Source organism: Musca autumnalis, unplaced genomic scaffold (genome assembly GCF_047663935.1).
Source record: "Musca autumnalis isolate F117 unplaced genomic scaffold, ASM4766393v1 scaffold_1, whole genome shotgun sequence".
Lineage (NCBI taxonomy): Eukaryota > Metazoa > Arthropoda > Insecta > Diptera > Muscidae > Musca > Musca autumnalis.
Genome location: NW_027411644.1, coordinates 315007229 through 315029453, shown reverse-complemented (window position 1 = coordinate 315029453; position 22225 = coordinate 315007229). Strand labels below are relative to the sequence as shown.

Genomic DNA, 22225 nt, shown 5'->3' with positions numbered 1-22225 from the left:
TTTGCCAATATGCATCTTTTAGGTCAATACCTGATATAAAATGAGTATCCTGTAATCGGCTCAAAAGTCCATTGATATGTGGGAGAGGGTACGCATCTTTTTTTGTTAGGGAATTTAGTTTCCTAGAGTCGAGACAAAGTCTTATTTTGCCAGGTTTTCTAACCAAAACTATCGGGCTACAATACGGACTATTGCTCTCTTCTATTACTCCTAATGACAACATTCGGTCCAACTCTTTATATGCCTCTTCTTGTCGAGGTGGTGAAAGAGGATAATGTTTAATTTTAAAAGGTTCTGAATCTGCCGTATCAATGTTATGAATTTCCATCGAAGTTCGACCAAGACCGAGTTTTTTAAAAGATGGAAAAAGTTCAACGACACGTTTCAAATCATATAATTGGAAATCGGTTAAAGTATGCATGTTTTCAGTAGATGTCATAAAAGCTTCGCTATCTAAAGAAACTTCGGACACAAAAATCTCTGGAGCTATATTAAAGCGTTTCCAAAAATTAACACCCAGGTAAACTGGTTGTCGCAAAGAAGGAGATAAGTAAAATACGATATTTTTAGTGGTGTTTTTGAAAGTAACAGGAATTTCTACAAACCCAATAACCCGTTGTGAACCCCCATCTGCTGTCTTCAGGGAGCTAAATATTGGTGTAAACTCAAGTTTTAAGTTTTCTAAGAGGTCTTGACAACCCTTACCCAAAACACTTATTGATGCCCCTGAATCCAGCAATCCGAAAAGCTCTACTTCACCCAAATTAATCTTGGCATACGGCCTTGAGTCTTGGTTCTCATTTATGCAAGTGGATGCTACTAATTTATTAAAAGCTTTTCGTTTCCGAAATCGTTCACGACATTTTATTATTTTTTTAGACAATGGTTTTTTATTAAAAATCCGATTTCTTATTTCTTCGTACCTTAGCTTTCTTTCATGCAACGATAATTGAGAATCTATTTGATTAGCTGTATGTTTACAGTCTTGCGAATTGTTTGTTTTTATGTCAGTATGACAATTTGTTGCTGATGTTGTTGCCTTTAAGTCTATATCGATAGAGGGATACAGAGTTGGGAACGAGGTACCCTCATTTACTCGTTCACTTTTCTGTTTTCCTGATGTCTCTTTGGACACAGCGGAGTCGTTACATTTTTCTCTCCACATCTATAACAAAAGAGAGTTCTTACATTGGATGGACATTCATAATAAGAATGACCCATCTGGTCGCAATTCCAGCATTTAAATCGAGAGGTATCCATCTCTTTCTTTCCAAAATTAGAATTTTTATGCAACTTAAATGCTTCTACGTCACAATCATTATCATCACCAGTTTCAGATTCAGTGGAGTTTTCTATTTCAGATACAAATTTGCGATTTTTATACTGATATTGCCGTTTTACATATCTCTCTGCTTTCCTCCCTGCATCTCTCAAACTATCCAGATCAAGTGAGTCATCCATAAATAATAAAGCCCCTATTGACTCTTTTACATTATTTTTAATCAAATCTATCATTTTCATATCATTCATGGGTTGAGATAAACGAGAATTCATGGTAATTACTTCGGTAAAGAAATCGTCAAATGACTCTTTTGGTAATTGTCTTCTCTCTATGATTTTAACAATTTTATCGCATTCATTTTCTGCTCTACCGAATTGTTTCCTCATGGCTCTCTTTAAATCAGGCAATGAGGTATTTGGAACTTGCCTCAAATAGGCCCAAAACCATGTTTCAGCCTTTCCTTTTAGTAAAATGTGAAAACTGCCGATAAGAGTTTCGTCCGAGCATTTGCTACGTTTTGCTAAGGTATCTACTTTGAATAGAAAGTCTGACACATCTTCAGTTCCATCATATGAAATGTTCCATTTATCAACTTTGATAGAAATATTTGGTGAAGGTGCACCTGATCGAGAAGTGTTTAAACTTTCGTTTAATGAAGGATCATTATTAGACATAGTTTCTCTACTTTGAAGGTTTATATTTTCATTACCTGCAGACTGATTCCTATTTGCGTTTAAACTTTCGGTTAAAAGTTGTCGTAAAGCAGTAAACTCCGTTACGAAAACAGTTTCCAAACGAGCAGTTAAGTCTGCTACACCGTTTGTGGAAGGTGCATTAATCGATTGCTGGGAAGTCCCCGGTAGATTATTTTGTTCCGACATATCCGAATAATTTATACGATTTTGCTGATATAATATAGCTCTAGATCTAGTCCGAATAGGACTTATATTAAAACGAGGTCTATTAGTAGCCTGAACTACTGAATCTTCGTCAAAAGTATATTCTAATGCAGTATTTCTACTATGCGGATCTTCGCTATCTGACAAACTAACTACTTTTCTTTTCCTTGGCATTACTCAAACTGAGTCTGAAAATTTAAATGCGAGCTTTCCTTGTATCAGTCTATAAATTTTCATATATGTATGGGGAATTGTTGATAGTGAATTAAAACAAAAACGGATAGTATGGTCTAAATTACAATCTGTGTTCCAAAAAAAATCCCCTCATTTGTAAATTTTATATGCAATTCATGTCGCTATAATACTCCAGATTTCCAATCTAGTATATATATGACTTACATAAATTGCAAACAAAAACTATTGAAACTAATGGTTTATGGTTAGCAAAAAAAATGTCACGTAAGAATTGCTGTAAAAGAAATCAACAGTTTTAAATGTGATGTTCTAGACTCATTCTATACATAGACACTTATGTACATGTGCAAAAGAAATAGACATACAACAACTATATGTTCTTATTCATTAAAAACAACATATGACCTGAAGTAAGTAACAATGGAAGATATAAAAACGAAAGCACTGCGTTAAATTCGATACTAATTATCACGAGGACTCGTTTTTATGAATAACTAAAATACGACATTAACAAATTATTAAAACTTGCCAATCTCGTTGGGCGCCATTCTCTTTTTGTAACAGTCTGTTTGAATAATTGTTAATTTTTTTTGCATTTTCCACTACGGTTTGGAGTGCTTGAGTGGTATTGAAACGGGCTGAGCTCGCCGGATTGGGGGAGGTTCTTTCCAAACCAGTAATGTTAAACTGTTCAAAGAGAAAAAAAAAATTAACCACTTCAAGACTTGTTACTAGTACCTGACATATTATAATTTTTGAATCACAGACTGTAAGAGTATGCGAGTGATGTTTTCGCTGGGACACCTTTTTAAATTGTTCCCACCCGCTATAAAACATAAGTAACTAGTGTCCATGATATTCTGTTAGCTACTTCCCTAATCATTGATGAGACCAACTAAACCGCCATGTTATCACTATCAACAATTCCCATAAAAAGGTCTAATTAGTTCATTTTGAATACAATATACAATTCATTTATTAATAGGAAATTCATTAAATCGTTTGTTTAAATCGATTACACTTTTAGTGTCTTATAAATAATTTTTTTTTATAAAAAAAAATATCTCAAATAATGATTAATTTAAAGATAATAGTCAAAGTCTATCATAAATTATATAATCTGCATGTTATACGACTACTTACACGAAGTGGTATGAAATTAGGTTAGGATGATGATTTAGGTTTTGATGAATTATTTGTAGGTTATGTTACCTTGGTTTACTGCCGATGGATCGAGCTCAATACATGCGGTGTTGTATAATTCTGCAAATATAAAAAAACAATTAACACCTATCCAAACCCTAACCTCTTTTCTCAATTTTGATGCAAATTCTTACATTGATTATACCTTTTATTCACGGGGTAAACCGTGCAATAAAAAGAATTTACTTTAATAAACTCTAACATGCAAGTTATATAGAAATTATTTACAAATAATTACATTTTTAAACATTTTAAGATTAATTAATTAATGAAACATTCACACAAGTGAAAATCACATTGTTTTAAGCAAAATTGTATGATCCGTTTCTTATGTTTTAATTATCAAGATAAAATAAATTTAGCGAAGACTAAGTTAATTATTGGCAAAAAATAGAATCACGTAAAAAAATTACAAAATTCACAATAATACTTATTAAAAGTTGTTTTTTTATATAAATTATTGCTGGCTTTGTTTAGCCGACGGCAAATCATCAAAATCATCGAAAAGCTATCATTATTTAGAAACTGTACATATCAGGAACAGCAGAGCTCATTAGAAATCACCATTAACACCATTAATATGTCTCACTCCCTCTTATGGGTATCCATTGTCAAATTACTGATGGGCGTTGGTTATGAAGATTCGCTATGTAAGCGAGACGGTAAGGAGAGCCTGGATGCTTCCACGTTGGATGATGCACTTGTCCAAAAAACGGGCAAACTTTTATAATATCGCTGAATGATAAGGCATTAATTAAGCCATGAAAAATACCAGTTTTTTTTGTTTTAAATTTCATTTATAATTTTCACGGTACTTTTTAAATTATTTAATGTTCGTTGCAAAAACAGTATTTTGGTTACTTAAATCGTTTATCAAGGTTTATGATTAATTTCAAAGTTCTTTCAAAGTACATTTTATCTTTTTGTTTCTTATTATATTGTTCCACTAGAAAAATGTTTTAACTTGAGTGGTCAACGATCAGAATAGAAGAGATCGAAACAGAATTATTAAATTCCTCATTACCCTAGCAACATAGCCGGTTTTCTTGTCTTTCTTTTTATTAATTTTTGTAGCTTTGTCTTGTCGTGGTTAAACGATTTCTACCATTACATATTGTTTTTGGCGACTACATTTGCATACTAAAAAAAAATTGTCCACGGCTGGTAAAATAGAGCCCCATGAAATGCCATACATTGTACTCAATAGTATAACAGTTGGCTCTTGTAATATTACAATCAAATATAACACTTTTGATTCTGCCATGCATAGCTGAATAAAGGGAATAAATTGGTTTGTTTTGAGAGTGATGAATGCACAACAAGAGTATTTGTGGGTATGGAATATTCCATTAGTATGACAATGCAGATCTGTCCTACCTCTTTATGAATTTGCTTAATCTGCTACAAGTCCACAGTCAGCGAATCGACATAATATGAACTATCAACCAGCTTCAGGATTTGTGGCAGGCAATATTGGGGGTGGCGGAGGAGGAGGAATAGCGGCGGGTGGTAATGGTGTTGGTGGTGGTGCCGTCAATATTGGTGGTGGCTTATCACATGTCCAGACTGTAACAGATCGCCGCTATACAGGTGGAGAAATGTTGAAATTTTTAAAACCCGAACAAGATCCCTGTGAAGATTTTTACGAATATGCCTGTGGTAATTGGTTACAGGTTCAGAATATTACCGATGGTCAAGAGGGTGATTTAATAACATTGGCTAGTATTTTAGAAAAGAGAGTGATGCATCAGCTGCAACGGAGACTTGATGATCCCAGCCGCAATCCCCATCCGGTGGTGAATAAATTCTATCGTTCCTGCCTTGCCACAACATGGAATGAGGAAAAGTTGTTTATAAAACGTTTCGTGGCCATGTATGGTGGGCTGCCGGACATAAAGGATACTTGGCGTGAACGGGCCTATCAATGGGTGGATATATTGGCAAGGCTAAAATTGGATTTCAATCTGGATATTTTGATAGTCTTTTCAACCGCAGCAAATGGCCGTCCGGTGGTGAAGGAGCCTTTGACCACCATTATGCCAGCGGAATTGTGTAATGCAGAGGCTGCACCACAAATTGATGAACAGGATGAGATTTTCGAAACCATACAAATGGAAATCAAGGAAAAGTTACAGTTGTGGTTTGATTTTGCGGAGGCAGATGCCACTCGCTTGGCTGGAGATATCCAACGATTTGAATTTGACCTATGTAAATTTATGAGAAAGGGAGATATAATGGAATTGGGGAAAGAAGAAGAGGAGGAAGTGGTGGTGGAACCTCAAGAAACTCTAACGAACTACGGAGGCGGTGGCGGCCTGCTGCACAATAAACCACCAAGAAGGCAGGGTAGATCACCACCACCTCCTCCTCATCTACGTGCCCAGCAAAACTCCATTGAATTGGAGGCCAATCAGAAGTTAATTAATTTCGTGCAATTGTGTATGGGTCAGGTCCAGGGTCATGGGCGCACAGATTTTGAAATTACCAGCCCCGAGTATATGCAGTATTTAACCAGCATTAGTGGCCGCAAACCTTCCTTTGCCAATTACATTATCTATCGGGCCTTGTCGGAATTAAGTTTACCTCAGGTGGAACGCAAACCCTATTGTGTGCGCAAGGTAACACAAATGTTTCCCGAATATATGGGTAATCTCTATCAAATCTCTGTGCCGGCGCAGATACGGGAATTTGTCAAGTACGATGTGGCGAGTATTTTTCGTGACATAAAAGAGGCAATACCAAGGCATTTGAGAAAACACATTGAGGCACTGCAGATAAGTGAACCCTTGTATCAGGGAGGTATTGACCCGAACACCTATGCTGGTATTAAAACCAATGGCCATTATTGGGATATTTTAAAATCCATAACACAAAACAATGTGCAGCAACAGCAGGCTATGTCAGCACCTCCGCAAAGGGGGGGAAGACAGCCTCAAGTGGCAACGCCAAATATTGTGGAAGCTTTTGGCACCCAACTTGCCAGCAATGAAAAGACTTTACAATATGGTTGGGGCCTACTGCAGCCTCCCTTCTATTCCTACAATTATCCCAAATCCCTTAAGTACTCCTCCCTGGGTTTTGCCATTGCCCGGGAGTTGATCAAGCGTCACATTGATGAGCAGTTGGAAAATAATAAACTCCACCCAGCAGCGGCATATTCTTCACACTTGGATTTCAATGAATTTCTCAGCCAACGGGAATGTTTCCGCTCCCAAGTGAGCAGCTACTTCTTCAATACACCTGAGGTGTATCGCAATGCCACCCAGTTGCGGGAAATTATGGCCGATTTTACAGCATTAAGTGTTGCCTTCACAGCCTATAATAATTGGCTAGACAAGCAGGACGCTGCTAATCCAGATTTGAAATTTGAAACTCTGCCGAAAATGAATTTTAGCAATACCCAGTTGTTTTTCATTAACTTTGCCCAAACACGTTGTGCAGCACGCTATTCAAAGGAACCACCTGGCGAACCCTCCCAATGTTGTCCTTTGGATTTACACACCATCGAAAGGTTGGGTATTAATGGCCCCGTAAGCAATGATGAAGAATTTGGTTTGGATTTTAATTGCCCGATTGGTGCCGATATGAATGCGGCAGACAAATGTTCCATTATTGGAAGTGATTTTCGAAGGGGTTTTTAGGGGCAGTTTTGTTTAAGAAATTTTGTAAATTAAATTATTTATCAATAAATTATAAAAAATAAATATGTTTAATTTTTTTATTATTTTTTGGAAGGGAAAATATTTAGAAATGGAAAGTTTTTTGAGGCATTCACAATATGTAAATCGAAGGACATGGAAATTTATCTAAGGAGGCAAAGGAATAAATTCCTCAGGGGTCTGGGAAAAGTGTTCAATATGTGGTCCTCAGTCTATGGAAACAAAGTCCCCGATTGAGCTAGGGGTGAGATAAAGCTGCGTTTTTGGAAAATTCGAACTAGAAGAGTACGAAAAGTACTAAAATGTACTAAATATGGTACCCTTTGTATTAGAGAAATGGGAAGAACTAGAATTCTGTTTTTCTTTTATCTTATCTTATTTTATTTTATTTTTATTTTATTTTATTTTATTTTATTTTATTTTATTTTATTTTATTTTATTTTATTTTATTTTATTTTATTTTATTTTATTTTATTTTTATTTTATTTTTATTTTATTTTTATTTTATTTTTATTTTATTTTATTTTATTTTATTTTATTTTATTTTATTTTATTTTATTTTATTTTATTTTATTTTATTTTATTTTATTTTATTTTATTTTATTTTATTTTATTTTATTTTATTTAATTTAATTAAATTTAATTTAATTTAATTTAATTTAATTTAATTTAATTTAATTTAATTTAATTTAATTTAATTTTATTTTATTTTATTTTATTTTATTTTATTTTATTTTATTTTATTTTACTTTACTTTACTTTACTTTACTTTACTTTATTTTATTTTATTTTATTTTATTTTATTTTATTTTATTTTATTTTATTTTATTTTATTTTATTTTATTTTATGTTATTTTATTTTATTTTATTTTATTTTATTTTATTTTATTTTATTTTATTTTATTTTATTTTATTTTATTTTATTTTATTTTATTTTATTTTATTTTATTTTATTTTATTTTATTTTATTTTATTTTATTTTATTTTATTTTATTTTATTTTATTTTATTTTATTTTATTTTATTTTATTTTATTTTATTTTATTTTATTTTATTTTATTTTATTTTATTTTATTTTATTTTATTTTATTTTATTTTATTTTATTTTATTTTATTTTATTTTATTTTATTTTATTTTATTTTATTTTATTTTATTTTATTTTATTTTATTTTATTTTATTTTATTTTATTTTATTTTATTTTATTTTATTTTATTTTATTTTATTTTATTTTATTTTATTTTATTTTATTTTATTTTATTTTATTTTATTTTATTTTATTTTATTTTATTTTATTTTATTTTATTTTATTTTATTTTATTTTATTTTATTTTATTTTATTTTATTTTATTTTATTTTATTTTATTTTATTTTATTTTATTTTATTTTATTTTATTTTATTTTATTTTATTTTATTTTATTTTATTTTATTTTATTTTATTTTATTTTATTTTATTTTATTTTATTTTATTTTATTTTATTTTATTTTATTTTATTTTATTTTATTTTATTTTATTTTATTTTATTTTATTTTATTTTATTTTATTTTATTTTATTTTATTTTATTTTATTTTATTTTTTTATTTCATTTTATTTTTTTATTTCATTTTATTTTTTCATTTTGTTCTCGCGTCCCATTTTTACACATTTCGAACCCACACAAGCACCATTATGTGACCGGTTTCGCTGTTGGTAGGAGCAATATTAAATTAATTTAATCTACCAATAATTGTCCTGAGGACATTTTCGGTATAGAAAAATAAATCAGCCGGTCTACTTTTCCAAATAAAAACACTTCATTATGTATGAGAATAACATATTTATAGGAGTCCCCAATTGGGGTATAGGAAGCTCTGAACAGGCCTAGGTAAGAAAAAAAGCCTTGGGATATTTACCTTAGATGTGGATTTCTTTAATTCTTTGGTTATTTTGATGTAATGGCAACCATGATGCCTATCAAATTTGGACCAAAACCTAAGGTAAAGGCCCATGAGATGAATCGTTTATTTTCGGCCGAAAAACCAATGTCCGATGATTGGGTTGAGGCCTATGAAATATGTATATTATCAACGTGTTGATATTGGTTGGACGTGTTACAGACACCCTACGATCAAGCAGCCTTGCCTGATACATTACGTCATGATTGGTTAAAAACTGACCAAAACTTTAGCCACAGCCGTTGATGATCTGGGCTGGACAGCAAATAATCCAGATCACAAATATTGGTATGTATAGCGAAACATTCCCCATGGATATGTTATGCAATGGCAACCCTGCTTTCTAGTATAAAATTCATAAACACTGATTATGCTCACACACACACACAGATACGCCAACATCAAAGCTTTTGCAATGAAATTGATTTTTGTAAACAAATAGAATAGAATATTAATCCGCCAGCGGAGGTTTAGTTTTAAAGCTCTCATTGTGTGAAGTGGTGGTTTTGAAGCGGCTGTGTGGTGGTGGGAAGAAGCAATGGGAGCGTCGTGCTACAAATTGACACACCTTCTCAATGGTGTTTCGCTGCTATTAATGTGGATGTCAGCGCCATCTAGACGCGTTGTGTTTGCGGAGACAACAACATTTCCAATCTACAAACAAGAAGAAGCAATACGAGCTGCAAAAAGTCGTGAAGTTCTACAATATATGAATTTGAGTGTTAATCCATGTGAAGATTTCTATGAATATGCCTGTGGCAATTGGCCCCGATATCATTTACCTCCCGCGGCGGGTAAAGATGAGGGTCAAACAATAAAAACCATTTTGGAAGAGAAAATCGAAGAAGATTTACACAATTTATTGGATGAAAATGTCACACTGGAAGATACTGCTGCTGCCCGAAGAGTAAAGGTGTTCTATAAAAGTTGCCTAGAAGCTAAGCAGGGTGAAGCATCCCATCAGGCATTTTTAAGTGATTTTATTAAGAACAACGGTGGTTTCCCCGCCATACCGGGTTCAAGTTGGTTGGCCCATCACCACAACTATGATTGGCAACATGTTGTGGCCATTTTGCGTTATCATTATGGCCTGAGCATTCTTATTGGCATGGAGGTGGATAACAATTACCAAACCATGGAGGAAAATAGTTTGTATCTGCAAGAACCCTCCACCATGATACCGCGTTCCTTGTGCAATGCCAAGACATCCCAGTTAATTGATGTTACCGACAAGACCTATGATTGGGTGGAACAAGAAGTGGCGGATAACCTGCGTCTCTGGTTGTCAATGCGAAAGGAAGATGCCCTACATGTGGCTGCGGATATGGTAACCTTTGAACATGATTTGTGTAAGGCAATGTATATAAATTCCAGTCAGGATGAGGAGGAGGAATTTGTAGGCAGCCTTAAACCGGAGAATCGCACCACGAATTATGATCGCAAAAATTTAAACAATTTTAGTCAGCAATTTAACAACACCTTGGATTTTAATGCCATTGTGTCGAATAGTTTTGGTGTGGGAGTTACAAAACCGGTATTCATGAAAAGCCCCAAGTATTTTGAGCAACTGATACAAGTTATCGAGGAGACGGAGGAGTACAACAAAACAGTGGTGGCCAATTATATAATGTATCGGGCCCTGACCTACTTCAACTTTCCCCTGAATGATACACCCAGCAGTAGGCCCGGCTATTGCCTACAAGTGGTTAAGAAATATTTCCCGAAAGTATTGGGCGACATTTACTATCGTAAATATGCCAATACCATGGATCAACATAAGCTGAACCGAGTGTTTGAACAACTCAAGAAAATAATGGAAGAGTCCCTCAACCAAGATTGGATTGAGGAAAGCACGCGGCGTTTGGGTAAGAAGCGTTTGGCCAAAATGTCTTTGCAATTTCCCAACTATGAAAAATTCTCCCTAAACCTGGAATTTGTGCGCAACGATTTTTGGAAAAATCTACGCATGATAATGGGTGAGGTAAGGGCCCATGAAGTGAATCGTTTGTTTTCCGCGGAAAAACCAATGCCCAAGGATGAGGTTCAGGCCTATGAAACGCGCATGGTGTATAGGCCCTATCATCAACGTATTGATATTGGTTGGGGGGTACTACAGGCACCGTACTATCAAGCCGCCCTGCCCCATGGTATGCGTTATGCCATGATTGGCCAAAAACTGGCCAAAACTTTGGCCACAGCCTTTGATGATCTCGGCTGGACAGCAGATAATCCAGATCACAAACATTGGGATAGCCATACGGCTGTGGAATATTACAAAAAGGCCAATTGTTTTACCGAACAAATTGGCAATTATCTGCACAATGATCCCTACAGTGTTCACAATGCCACCAAAATAAGGCGTCAAATAGCCCAGAGTGTGGGTCTTAACACTGCCTTTAATGCCTATTTGGATTGGCTGTTCTATAAAAATCCCAGCAATGACAATGAAAAACTATCCAAAGAGACTTTGCCCGAATTGGATTTTACCAATACTCAATTATTTTTCATAGGTTTTGCCCAGGCCCACTGTGAGTCACGTAAGAAACCAAAGAAATTGGATCCCTCAAAGCATTATCGCATCAGTCCCTATAGTAAGCATAGCCTATCTCGTTACCAAGTCAATGGTCCTTTGACAAATTTCATTGAATTTGCTCGAGAATTTCATTGTGCCATAGGAAGTGAAATGAATGCGGCGGATAAGTGTGTAATTTATTGACGGAGAAGAAGAAGATGTAGTGAAGAGAAGTGGAAAATAATGATTAATAAAAATAAAATCTGTGAATTGAAAAAGATGTTTTTGTTGTTGTTTTTTCTATTTCTCTGCTGACATATCTGTCCACTGATAAGAAAGTCCGAGCAACATAGAATATGTGGAACAAATGTTTCGTTGATGACCCACTGCAACTAGAAGCTGTGAGAGAGCATTTTATTCTTATCTATGATTTCTAGGCTAGGGTTGCCAACAATTTTTAAAAGGGAATTTCTCGAAGTGCTGTCTATCTTTTAGGGCTAATTGTGTTGCAAAAAGGAAAAATATTCATCATAAATACAAAAACAAGTAAATAAGTATCAGTCGGCTTTGCCGACAGAGGCTTACCCTCAGCCTGTGTATATTGAAACTATTTTTTTCCCAAAATACGTATGTATTTAGGAGGTTTTAAAAATTTTGGGCGTTTGAACCGACAAAAATGTTGATTAGGATTAAAGATCAAAAGTTTTGCGGAGGAGATACTAAAAGGAATGGATCGACATTGACCATTATGGAAGTGGATCTCCAGCCACAACATATGGTGCCATAGGGGGTTTTTACACCCTTCGAGCTGTTTGCTCAAGAAGTATGGACTTGCCCCTGAAAAAACGTTTACCATCGTAATTGAGGCAGTGAATGCAAGTTGCTTCTACAAAAATCAAAGTGATTCGATAGCAGGTCATAAAGTGAACTTATCCGAAATTTTGTGTGGGAGGTACCGGATGGATTGGACAAATATAGTCCATATTTGAACCTTATCTATATCTAGTAGATATATTAGGATGTGTAAAGTATGGACCAATTCGGCCACTCCCTTTAAGAGTTACCGTATAAACAAATTTTCCGAACATTTTTGAACGGTTGTGGGGGAGGTACATGAAGGAGGGGACCGATATGGCTTATCTTCAAACTTAGACTATGTTTGGACAAAATATTACAAAGGCCAAATTTTGGACCGAATCGGCAGATCCGTTCTAGAGTTATCTTGCGCTCCAACCACCTCACACGGTGTCATAGGGTTTTTTTGCAACTTTCAGGCTATTTTCTCAGGAAGTATGGACTTGCCCCTGATTAAACTTGTACCGTCGTATGGAGGGCAGTGAATACAAGTTGCTAAAACAAAAATCACAGTGATTCGAGAGATGGCCCTAAACTGAACTTTTCCGAAATTTTGTGTGGGAGGTACTCGAAGGAGTGGGCCGATTAAGGCCATATTGCAACCTCATCTTCCTCTTGTAGAATGTTTACGATATACAAATTATGGACCAAATCGGTTACTCCCTTCAAGAGTTATCGTGCGGACAATTTTTCCGAAATTTTTTGAACTTTTGTGGGGGAGGTACCTGAAGGAGTGGACCGATATGGTCCATCTTCGAACTTAAATCAAATCTGGACAAAATATTTCGATACCCAAAATTTGAACCGAATCGATTGATCCGTTCGAGAGTTATCGTGCGCACCAGCCAGACAAACAGACGGATAGACAGACAGACAGACAGACGGACGGACATTGCTAGATCGACTCAAAATTGTCTGAAACGGATATCGTACAAACATACTTGGGGTCTAAAACCATTATTTCGATGAGGCACATTTTTGGCCGTATCAAAGTGTAAATACCCTCTTTAGCCTAAAGGCTGAGGGTATAATAAATAGAGTTATCATGACATAGGGGGAATTGTATCTAAAAATGAAATCTGGGACTTCGCTAGATATCATTTTTCACTGCAACTCCGTCAGGCCCGGATAGTTCCATTAATTAAAAATTTCACAAATACTAGAACTTATCCCAAAACTAGTACAGTTGCATGTGACTACGTGTAGTAGGCAATTGCAGCTGTGTGGAAATAAAGTCCGCCCTGCAAAAAATCGTAAATGAATAACATTAGGGTTGGCAATGTCATCTGCTTTAAAAACACATTTGTTCCATAGACCGAACTAAGAAAAGATCTCCAATTCTCTCTGGTTTTCGCTTCGCTTTCTGAAATACCGCGCCTTTTAATTTCTTCATCCACTTGTATGCTCAATCGAAGCTTAGGCCTGCCGATTCTGCGTGAACCACCATGGGGCATGTATTAATACGCCTTTTTAGAGGGTTCGTCATCGCTCATTCTTATGATATGGCCCAGCCAACGCAATCGTTGCATCTCGATACGTTTAACTATATTGATGTCGTTGTATAGCTGATATAGCTCGTGGTTCATACGACGTCGATATTCACCGTCAACGCAAATCGGCCCGTAGATCTTTCGAAGAATTTTCCTCTCAAACACACCAAGCACTGCCTTATCTGCTTGCGCAAGTACCCATGCTTCTGAGCCATACATTAGCACGGGTAGTATCTGCGTTTGGTATATTGTTATTTTTGTTTGGCTAGATGTGGCTTTGTTTTTAAATTGCTTACTTAAACCATAGTAGCATCTGTTGGCCAATACAATTCTTCTTATTTCACAACTGGTGTTGTTTGTTGTGTTTATGGCAGTGCCGAGGTAGACGAAGTCTTTAACTACCTCAAAATTATAGGTACCAACTTCCACAGTTGGTCCGAGCTCTATGGACGCCTTGCGCGTCGACACCATCAATTTGGTATTTTCGCCGTTTACCGCCAGACCCACTTTCGCAGATTCTGCTTCGACCTTCCTAAAGGTATCAGTTACTTCCTTTACTGATCGTCCCATGATGTCTATGTCATCAGCAAAAGCAAGTAACATGTGACTATTGGTGTAGATCGTGCCACTTCTTTTGACGTTTGCCCCTCGTTTAACCTTTTCTAGCAGGATGTTGAAGAGATCACACGAAAGGCTGTCTCCTTGTCCGAAACCTCTTTTGGTACTGAACTGTTCGGAGAGGTTCTTTCCAATTTTAACTGAGGACCTAGTATCAGTTAAAGTCATTTTGCAAAGCCGGATGAGCTTTGCGGGGATACCAAATTCAGACATGGCTTGGAATACCTTTGAACGCAGCGGGCTGTCGAAGGCTGCTTTATAATCGACAAAAAGGTGGTAGGTGTCGATCTGCATCTCTTGGGTCTTCTCCAGGATTTGCCGCAGGGTAAATATCTGGTCAATGATGGACTTGCCAGGTCTAAAGCCACATTGGTATGGTCCAATTATTTCGTTGACCATTGGCTTTAGTCGTTCGCACAATATCCCTGACACTATCTTATAGGCGATTGGGAGAAGACTTATGCCCCTATAGTTGGAGCATACAGTCGTATCTCCTTTATTGTGGACGTGACACAGGATGCCCAGGTTCCAATCGTCGGGTGAGCGTTCTTCCTGCCAGATGGTGCTAACTAGCTGATGCATACACCTTATCGGCGCATCGCCTCCGGTTTTAAAAAGCTCGGCTTTATTATTCTTCAGCCGGTTGATTGCTGTTTTTACCTCATCTTGGCCGGGCATTCTATACCATCTTCTGGGATTAGATCTGTGGTATCATGTGGTTCGCTACTATTGGATACCAGCAGATTGGTGAAATGTTCCTTCCATATCCTGAGCACGCTATCTGTATCTGTTACTAGATTACCTAGCTGGTCTCTACAGGAGGATGTGCCTGTACCAAAGCCATCTGTTTGATGTTTCACTTTTTGGTAGAAATTTCGGACTTCATTCTGGCTCCTGCACATATCAATTTTTTCACATTCCCGCTTTTCCATTCCTCTCTTTTTTTTGCGGAAAAGACGTTTCTCTTCTCTCCTTTTTTCCCTGTATCTCTCTCGTGCGCTACGCGTTCCTACGGATTGTAAAGTAGCCCTATATGCCGCATTTTTCTCTTCGGTGGCAGCACGACACTCCTTATCATACCATGGATTCCTTTGTGGAGATCTTTGGTATCCAAGTATGGATTTTGCGGCTGTTTGCTTGGAGTGGGCAATGCTTTGCCATTGCGCTGATATGTAATCGGGATGAGGAGTGCTTTGATTAAGCAATTGGGCTAGTTGAGTGGAATATGCTGTGGCTATCTGTTGTGATTGCAGCTTACCGATGTCTAACTTTCCTGTTGTGTCTGTTCGTACTTTGTTTGCTACGTTTAGATGGGTACGTACCTTTGCTGCAACAAGGTAGTGGTCAGAATCAATGTTTGCGCCTCGGAACGATCGTACATCCAACACGCTCGATGAATGTCTTCCATCTATCACAACATGATCAATTTAATTACTTGTTCTTTGATCTGGAGACAGCCAGGTGCCCTTATGAATATCGAGATGATTAAATCTGGTACTGCTAGGTTAGGGTTAGGTTTTTTGCAGCTGCAAAGTCTATCAGCCTCATACCATTTGCAGATGTTTCACTGTGGAGACTGAATTTCCCGACTGTTGGGCCAAAGATATTCTCCTTTCCAATTTTGGCATTAAAATTGCCTAGAATGATTTTAATGTCATGGGCAGGGCAACGGTCATATGTTTCTTTTAAGCGCTCGTAAAATATATCTTTGGTCTGTTCGTCCTTTTCTTCAGTGGGAGCATGAGCGCAAATAAAGCTGACGTTGAAGAATTTAGCTTTTATTCGAATTGCAGCAAGTCTTTCATTCACTGGGGTGAAGCTGGATACCAGATGTTTTAGTCTCCGACTAACTACGAATCCACAACCAAACTCATGCTTTACGTCATGGCAGCTATAATACAGTGCGTCACCTTTAGGTGTTGTTGTGACGCCTTTCCCAAGCCATCGTATTTCCTGTATTGCAGTAATATCGGCCTTGTAGTTTTCAAGTAGGTCTGCCAATGCGAAGACTGCACCTTCTCTATAAAAAGTGCGAACATTCGAGGTGCAGATTCGCAGATCATGATCCTTAAAACGTTTTTCATAGTAGACTGTTTTTTTCTAGGGGAGGGTTACTAACCCGACGCCCAAACCCAAGTTTTTAACGTTATTTTGAGTGAACGCGCGGCACATGTTAGGGTGTTAAAGGCAGTTCCCCAGGTGACACGCGGGGAGGTCAGTGTCCACTTGAGATGAAAGATGGTCCAAGACTTTGCCATGTTAAAACCGGTCAGGACCGTTCCTTGGTATCTTCCTCCCCTACGTCACCCTAAAAAACCCATTGTATTGAATTCCTAATTGCAATTTCGCAATAAATTCAGTATATATAGAACGAAAAATTTAGGGCAGAGGCATAGGCAGATTGCCGCACAAGATACACCTAAGGAGCACTCCTCAGCAAAGTGCGAAAAATTTACAAAAAAACCTTCTGATGAATTAGCTCGTCTCGAAAGAGAACGATAACAAAAATAAATAAACTTTTATCAAATAAATGGAAAAAAAATAATAAAAATAATAATAAAAATAATAATAAAAATAATAATAAAGAAAATAATAATAAAAATATTAATAAAATAATAATAAAAATAATAATAAAAATAATAATAATAATAAAAATAATAATAAAAATAATAATAAAATTAATAATAAAAATAATAATAAAAATAATAATAAAAATAATAATAAAAATAATAATAAAAATAATAATAAAAATAATAATAAAAATAATAATAAAAATAATAATAAAAATAATAATAAAAATAATAATAAAAATATGAATAAAATAATAATAAAAATAATAATAAAAATAATAATAATAATAATAATAATAAAAATAATAATAAAAATAATAATAAAAATAATAATAAAAATAAAAATAATAATAAAAATAATAATAAAAATAATAATAAAAATAATAATAAAAATAATAATAAAAATAATAATAAAAATATTAATAAAATAATAATAAAAATAATAATAATAAAAATAAAAATAATAATAAAAATAATAATAAAAATAATAATAAAAATAATAATAAAAATATTAATAAAATAATAATAAAAATAATAATAATAATAAAAATAATAATAAAAATAATAATAATAATAAAAATAATAATAAAAATAATAATGATAATAAAAATAATAATAAAAATAATAATAAAAATAATAATAAAAATAATAATAAAAATAATAATAAAAATAATAATAAAAATAATAATAAAAATAATAATAAAAATAATAATAAAAATAATAATAAAAATAATAAAAAAATAATAATAAAAATAATAATAAAAATAATAATAAAAATAATAATAAAAATAATAATAATAATAATAATAATAATAATAATAATAATAATAATAATAATAATAATAATAATAATAATAATAATAATAATAATAATAATAATAATAATAATAATAATAATAATAATAATAATAATAATAATAATAATAACAATAATAATAATAATAATAATAATAACAATAATAATAATAATAATAATAATAATAATAATAATAATAATAATAATAAGTTATAACATGTATTAATATCAAAATAATAATAATGATAAATATTAAAAATATAACAATAATGATAAGTGTTAATAATAAAGCATAATAATAAAAAATAATGGTACAAAATAAAAAAAGGATAATAATAAAATAAAATTTAAATAATATAAAAATGATAAACAAAGAGTAATATTAACAAAAATAATAAACAAATAATAATAAATAAATATAATAAAAAGTAAAAATAAATAAGTAGTAGTAAAAAATATACGCCGCATATGAATAATAAAACAATAAAATTAATAAAGAGATAATAATAGTAAACATAATACACGATATTTTTACTATTATTTGCCTAATAACAAAATAATAACAAAAATAATATTTAAAAAAACAGTAATAAATCATATTAAACAAGTAATAAAGAAATAATTATCAAATAATAGAAATCAAAATAATGAATAATAATAAAAAAAAATAATTCGAGTTCAGGTGAAAATAAAAACAAAGTTTGTTTTTTGTTTTTTGTTTTTTGTTTTTTATTTTTCACTTTTATTTTTCCGATATTTCGATCATCATCAGGGAATTGAGTTTTTTTCTGCGTTCTGTTCTCGTTTGAGTTTGATTTTCAACTGTCAGCCAACTGTCAAACGAGAACAGAACCGACCGTTGAATATTGTATTAAATATATTTTCATTCGTTTAGAAATAATAAAAAACGGCAGCTCTATTTCACTTAGACAATATTCTTTCAATTATTCCCCTTCTCTCCACTCACTATTACAACTCCCTCTTATATTTATAAACCCACCAACTCTTTCGCTTGATAAGCGAATAGTGATCTCTTCGAATCTATTTGGAGATTTGGAAACGTTTTGACACATGTTACCCTTCTTCAATGCAGGGGGATCATAAAAAGGTTATCACTTATAACATTTTCAAAAAATTTATACAAATAAAACAAAATATTGTTCAATTTAAACAAAAAAAAAAAACTTCCAAAAATATTTCAACTTTTATTTAAGAAAAATACTAAAAAAAAAACTACAATATTTAATTTCTTAATATAAAAATCGTTTCTGTTCTGGATTCATTTTATTACCCAACTCACATTGATATTCCCGTGAGAAGTCATTAAAGTTGGCCAAGGCGCCAATGACACGCCACATTTCCGGCAAATCATCGAATTCCGCAACATCTTCAGCATAATCAGCACACCAGGTTTGGGCAAAGGCAATAAAGAACAGCTGGTTTTGACTGTATTTATCCATGAGAGGTAAATTTTCCTGATCCGCCAAGTCACTATTGGCAATATTCTTCCACCATTGTTGATACGCCTTATACGCCATAATGAGAGCTCCATTATCAGCCACATAGGTGTTGATTAGCTTCTTATCCTCGGTTTGTATCCATTTGGGGAATTTATATTCCTTGTATTGTTCCAAAAACCATTGGGCACGATTATCGTATTCCTTTTCGGAAACAATATCCCACCAGGCCTTGGGGTAACCATGTTGATCGTACTTACGCCCCTGAGAATCAAAGCCCTTGAGCATTTGTTGGGCCAACAAGTAGCCCAAGGTGGCATAGAGTATGGAATGAGGATATGAAGGATCCCATAGGAAACGAACTTGCAGAAATTCCACTGGTATGTCAATCTTATTGATTTCATACATATAATTGGGTAAGGTATATTTGGGTGTGGGTTCTTGGGGTTTCTCATAGAGTTGGGCCAAATTCAAAGCCGTCTTCCATTGCCAAATGGCAATGAGATTTTGATAGTAATTTGTGCGACGTATGAAAAGCTTTAGCATTTGCTCAGCTTGATGGGAATTTTGTGAGGGGAATTGTAATTCCATGGCCTCCAACTTCTCCGAGGCCTTCTGTTTCGTTTCTGCCCCAATCCATGTTAGACGCTGAGAACTTTGGATTTCAGAACGGAATGTCTTTTTAATATCCTTCCACACCGATTGCAATTCATTGATGATTTCCATTGTGGGATAGTTACGCAAAAACATGCTCTCCAAAGCCTCCGGGAAATATTCCATTACTTTGTTGACACAATATTGAGAATCTTTGGCCAATTTTGCACGGGGTAATTCAAACTGTTCCAATACCTTCCACATGGTATAATTGGCAATGGTTAGTTTCGGTGTTGATTTGATGACATCCATCAAAGTGGAGAAGTAATCCTCTGGAGATTCATAAACTTGGGCATAAATCGATTGATTGAAAATCAAATTCAAATAACGGTTAATGTCCACATAACTGCCATAGGCGGCCTTCAAATCGGCCGTGTAACGCAAGCGTGTTGATTGTTCTATGGTCAAGGCCTTGTTGTTGGGCAAACCTTCGGCCATGCGTTTTTCCACAGCCAATACTTGCTGGGCCACTTCGGAAGCCCATTGATCCGACATTTCAGGGAAATAACGTCTCAGTTGATTCTCAATCGAGGTAGTATAGGCCACACGTAAACTTTCTTTATCCTCCTGCAAATATGAGTCACGATCCAAATACATTTTTGGGGCACCAACCATAATACGATTCATATCCTGTTCCATAAAATCGGGAACGATTTTCAAGCCGATCAACACATCCACACCCAATTTGCGACGCATATTGGCCACCACATGTAACCAATCGTATTGGGATTCATACCAATTGACATCGGTGACCACAGGCCAGCCACCAGCAAACTCTGCCACCTTTACAATGTGTTCCAAACCTTCCTTATCCAGTTTACCCGTTTCCTTGCACGACTCATAGAAATCCTTCAACTTGTGATCAATGCCCGAATCACTTTTACTTTCAATCGATAACATTTCGGCACATTTTTTGCTATACAATTCCATCAGCTGGCCCAAGTGGGAACTTTTACCACGAGTCGGGGCAGGATTTAAGCGACCCCAATGACCACAGGCAAATTTATAGAAATTTTGACATGGTGGTTTGTTTTCATTTAAGAAAGTCTTCATTTCGGAGCCTTTGGCTAAGCGCAACAATTCCGAGGTATAATTTTGTTGTACCGGTATTGAGGCGACATTTCTAACCACCACCACTGCCAACAACAGGGTTAACAGTTGGATTTTATTGAAACTCTCCATTTTGAGATTTTCTGCTATTATTATTTTTGTTTTGTTTGATTCGGGTTTTACAATTTGTTCCTTACTCGCTGCCTATCTAAAATAAACTAATTAAGAATTTGAAAATTTTAAAATCTCAATTCCTTATCTCATCCATTGGGTTTTTTTGTTCTATTGTTTTTGTTTTTGTCTGTCCATACGATGGATGCTGTATTTAGTCGTCATTCATTCTCGGCCAGTCTGTTTTTATGTCATTGAGAGTACTCGTAGTCTTTATTTGTTTCGGAACTCATTTAATTAATTGAATATTGAAATACGAGGGGTAGTAGTGAATGAGTGGTCAGTCAAATCATGACACACAATTCGTGCAGAATTCAATAATAGGAAAATCGATTCCAGGAGATAGGGTGTTTAGAGGTGAAGATTTCGCACGTCATGTGGATAAATTAGATATAGTATCCACTTCATGTGGATAAAATAGATAAATTATCCACTTCATGTGGATAAATTATCCACTTCATGTGGATAAAGTGAATAAAGTAGATACCAAGTAGAATACAAGTAGATATCATGTGGATAAATTAGACAAATTATCCATGTCGTGCGGATAAAGTAGATAAATTATCCACGTCCGGTGGATAAATTAGATAAATTATCCACGTCATGTGGATAAATTAGACAAATTATCCACGTCATGTGGGTAAATTATCAACGTCGCGGATAAAGTGGAAAAATCATCCACATCATATGGATAAAGTGGATAAATTATCCAAGTCATGTGGATAAATTAGATAAATTATCCACGACATGTGGATAAATTAGATAAATTATCCACGTCACGTTGATAAAGTAGATAGATTATCCGCACCCTGTGTATAAATTAGATAAATTATCCATGTGTGAATAAATTAGATAAATTATCAACGTTATGTGTATAAA

At 34.2% G+C, this 22225-nt stretch overlaps 4 protein-coding genes across 30 annotated transcripts in view; 3 read left to right on the top strand and 1 right to left on the bottom strand.

Moving 5' to 3' along the window:
• LOC141389958 (ubiquitin carboxyl-terminal hydrolase 46-like) overlaps window positions 1–22225 on the top strand; it is a 426104-nt gene that overhangs the window by 154533 nt on the left and 249346 nt on the right. The gene's annotated exons all lie outside the window — the stretch shown is intronic.
• Window positions 5013–7220, top strand: LOC141392749 (neprilysin-2-like). The gene has a single exon (XM_073965676.1). It carries the CDS (start codon window positions 5013–5015, stop codon window positions 7218–7220), a length of 2208 nt encoding a protein of 735 aa, XP_073821777.1.
• LOC141392748 (endothelin-converting enzyme homolog) lies at window positions 9712–11889 on the top strand. Its single transcript, XM_073965660.1, has one exon. The coding sequence runs from the start codon at window positions 9712–9714 to the stop codon at window positions 11887–11889; it is 2178 nt and encodes a 725-aa protein (XP_073821761.1).
• Nepl15 (Neprilysin-like 15) lies at window positions 19200–21389 on the bottom strand. The gene has a single exon (XM_073964368.1). It carries the CDS (start codon window positions 21305–21307, stop codon window positions 19265–19267), a length of 2043 nt encoding a protein of 680 aa, XP_073820469.1. The 5' UTR covers window positions 21308–21389; the 3' UTR covers window positions 19200–19264.